Below are 3,628 nucleotides of genomic sequence, written 5' to 3' on the forward strand. Positions count from 1 at the left end.
TGGGTCGACTTTCCTGCTGTTACAAAGTGACCGATTATAAGAGTATAATGACCAGATTTGCTCTCTGGATTATTGCTCCTTCCTGAGAATTGGTGGAAGACGTCACTACAGACGTCCGAACCTACTGTAGGAAGCAATGTAACCTGGATGGCTAGTTGCACTTCTCCAAACCACTTTGTTGGGAGTATCTCTGCAGGACTTAGAAGAGTAACTGAATAGAACAATCCCCCATGACGTAGACAGGTTGGGTCCCCTCTGTAGTGGTAGTTGCCCCTCTGGTGGTTTAGCAGGACATAGCCTAGCTCAGAATACAGTTCCCCCTACTTCAGCTACTAAGCTATATTCCCCCAACCAGGAACTAAGTAGTGTTATATAAGAAGAGCTGGGCCTAGTCTCCTATTGGAGAGAGCAGCCTGAGGTACCTCATAGGTCAGGACTTAGGGAACCTTCTAGAAAAGGCCTCTGATAGGCTGAGGAATAGGGAGTCAGCTGGCAATCTTCCTTTCATGCACTTATAAGTGATACAGAGTACTTAAAGTGACCCTGCCCCCCCTTTTTGCATTCTGACTTCTCTACACAGGTGTGAAGGGTAAATTTAGCAGTTTTCAATGGCCACCGTTGCCCCTCCCTCGACGCCCATTGGTGGGCCGACCAAGAGGGGGTGGGGCCTAGACCTTAAGGCCAGCCTGTTCCAATGGCCGGCAAGGGGGTGGGGCCAACGGTGGCGCTGCTAAATGGCGCTAATGTCATGAAGCCCCGCCTACTTAGCACAATCTGCAGTTAAGATCACTTTTTACTTGAACAAGCAGCATGACGTATGATATAAAATAAGATATGAAAACTGCTAAATTTACCCATTACACCTGTGTAGAGAAGTCAGAATGCAAAAAGAAGGTGACAGTGTCACTTTAAACCTTGCTATATCCTTCAGTGTGCTGACTGTTTCCAAGAAAAACAGTTAGGGCCATCTTGTGGCGGAAAATCAGTACTACACTCTCTATAAAAAAAACCTCAAAACATATACTCAGTGCCGACTGACATACAGGCACACAGCAGTGGCAAATGGGTACACTAGACAGACTAAAGACAAAGAACCAGACGGATCTGGAGCATGGACTGTCTAGTTTGTGGCCTCCACTGTATTAGTAAATCTCCCCTTTACATGTTGTTAGTCTCCGTAGGTCTGGGGGTGTCCATCTCCTGTTTGCCTCCATTGTGCTGCTTGGTCCCATCTAGTGAATAACCTCTGCTCTATCAGGATTACTCTCCTGTTTTCTGCCCCCGCTCGGTATCTTGGTGTTCCTCTTAGTCCTGCTCATCAGACATGGTTGTGGAGTTTGTGGTGAAGACATCACTCGCACCCCTTCTCGCATCCAGGCTTCTATTTGCCTCCTAGAACCTGTAGAACAGGGGCTAAAATAACATCTTCTGGAATTTACCTCTTTGTTGTAATAAAAAGAAAAATAACATCATTGTTCTTAACTCGATGTCATCGTCGCCACATATCCCGGTCCTGATGATGTCACCGCCATCACATATCCCGGTCCTGATGATGTAACCGCCGTCACATATCCCAGTCCTGCTGATGTCACCGCCGTCACATATCCCGGTCCTGATGATGTCACCGCCATAGCATATCCCGGTCCTGATGATGTCACCGCTATCACATATCCCAGTCCTGTTGATGTCACCGCCGTCACATATCCCAGTCCCGCTGATGTCACCGCCATAACATATCCCGGTCCCGATGATGTCACCGCCATAACATATCTCAGTCCCGATGATGTCACCACCGCAAGATATCCCAGTCCCTCTGATGTCACCACCGTCACATATCCCCGTCCCGATGATGTCACCGCCATCACATATCCCAGTCCCGCTGATCTCACCGCCGTCACATATCCCGGTCCCACTGATGTCACCGCCGTCACATATCCCAGTCCTGCTGATGTCACCGCCATCACATATCCCAGTCCCGCTGATGTCACCGCCATCACATATCCCGGTCCCGATAATGTCACCGCCGTCACAAATCTCAGTCCCGCTGATGTCACCGCCGTCACATATCCCAGTCCCTCTGATGTCGCCACCGTCACATATCCCGCTCCCGATGATGTCACCGCCATCACATATCCCAGTCCCGCTGATGTCATCAGCGCCACATATCCCAATCCCGATGATGTCACCGCCATGACATATCCCAGTCCCGCTGATGTCATCGCCGCCACATATCCCGGTCCCTCTGATGTCGCCACTGTCACATATCCCGGTCACGATGATGTTACCGCCATCACATATCCCGGTCACGATGATGTTACCGCCATCACATATCCCGGTCCCGCTGATGTTCCCGCCGTCACATATCCCGTTCCCTCTGATGTCGCCACTGTCACATATCCCGATCCCGCTGATGTCACCGCCATCACATATCCCAGTCCCTCTGATGTAACCGCCATCACATATCCCAGTCCCGCTGATGTCACCGCCATCACATATCCCGTCCCTCTGATGTAACCGCCATCACATATCCCGGTCCCTCTGATGTAACCGCCATCACATATCCCGGTCCCTCTGATGTCACCGCCATCACATATCCCGGTCCCTCTGATGTCACCCCCATCACATATCCCGGTCCCTCTGATGTCACCGCCATCACATATCCCGGTCCCGCTGATGTTCCCGCCGTCACATATCCTGGCCACGTCCTATCCCGATCACTTCTGGAGCGCCCAGATAACAGCGGTGTCCCCTGAATACCCTTTGTCCTCTATCGAGCTCCCGTGAAGACAAAGAGACCTCATTCCCTTCGCCTTTGTCTCCCGCCAGATCCGCGCCTTTATTGCCACATATTAAACATAGACAAAACTTTCATCCAAGACAAACACGGGAAATCGCTCGCTGTATTATTCATGAAAACATTGCGGCATTTTACTACAGGTTTTACACTGGAAAGCGAATCCTGATTCCCTTTAACCATTTCCACACTAGAAGGAATCGGTATCGAGTGCGTGAGATGGACAGTTACTGGGCAGGGAAGGGTTAATGGTCGTTCACTGGTTGGTACCATGAAATAACGTAATGTGGTGAGGGCGACCGCTGGAGATCACAGATGCTTCTCACACTCAGGTTCCAATCGCAGAGGAATATAAAGTCTACAAAAGCCGCCAATGTTACTCCGCAGCCGCTCAATAGAGATGGCGCTTATATCGGCTTCATGACATTAGGTGATTAAAAGCAGAGAAGCCGATCAATGTTCCTGTAATAACCTCAGCTGTCCGCGGCCCCCGGGGTGGAGGACGCCGGAGAGACACAGGCAGCCGCTATAACACGGACATGGCACATAGGACGGCCACAGAGACACAGGCAGCAAATCTATCTATTTCCTATCTATCTATCTATCTATCTATCTATCTATCTATTTTCTATCTATCTATCTATCTATCTATCTATCTATCTAGCTACCACTGTTCCGAGTGTTTTTCTTTATGGAATAAACTATTCACGATTTTTTCACCACAAGACTGGCGTGCTGCAGTTATATCGTTTCTGCTATCTATCTATCTCCTATCTATCTATCTATCTATCTATCTCCTATCTATCTATCTATCTATCTCCTATCTATCTATCA

General features: G+C 49.2%; 1 protein-coding gene across 1 annotated transcript; it reads left to right on the forward strand.

Moving 5' to 3' along the window:
• Positions 1-810: 810 nt before the first annotated feature.
• Positions 811-2,514, forward strand: LOC138775946 (uncharacterized). The gene is made up of 2 exons (XM_069956088.1): positions 811-815; positions 1,578-2,514. The coding sequence occupies exons 1-2, from the start codon at positions 811-813 to the stop codon at positions 2,512-2,514; spliced, it is 942 nt and encodes a 313-aa protein (XP_069812189.1).
• The last annotated feature ends 1,114 nt before the right edge of the window (positions 2,515-3,628 follow it).

This window comes from Dendropsophus ebraccatus, unplaced genomic scaffold (genome assembly GCF_027789765.1).
Source record: "Dendropsophus ebraccatus isolate aDenEbr1 unplaced genomic scaffold, aDenEbr1.pat pat_scaffold_411_ctg1, whole genome shotgun sequence".
Taxonomy (NCBI): Eukaryota; Metazoa; Chordata; class Amphibia; order Anura; family Hylidae; genus Dendropsophus; species Dendropsophus ebraccatus.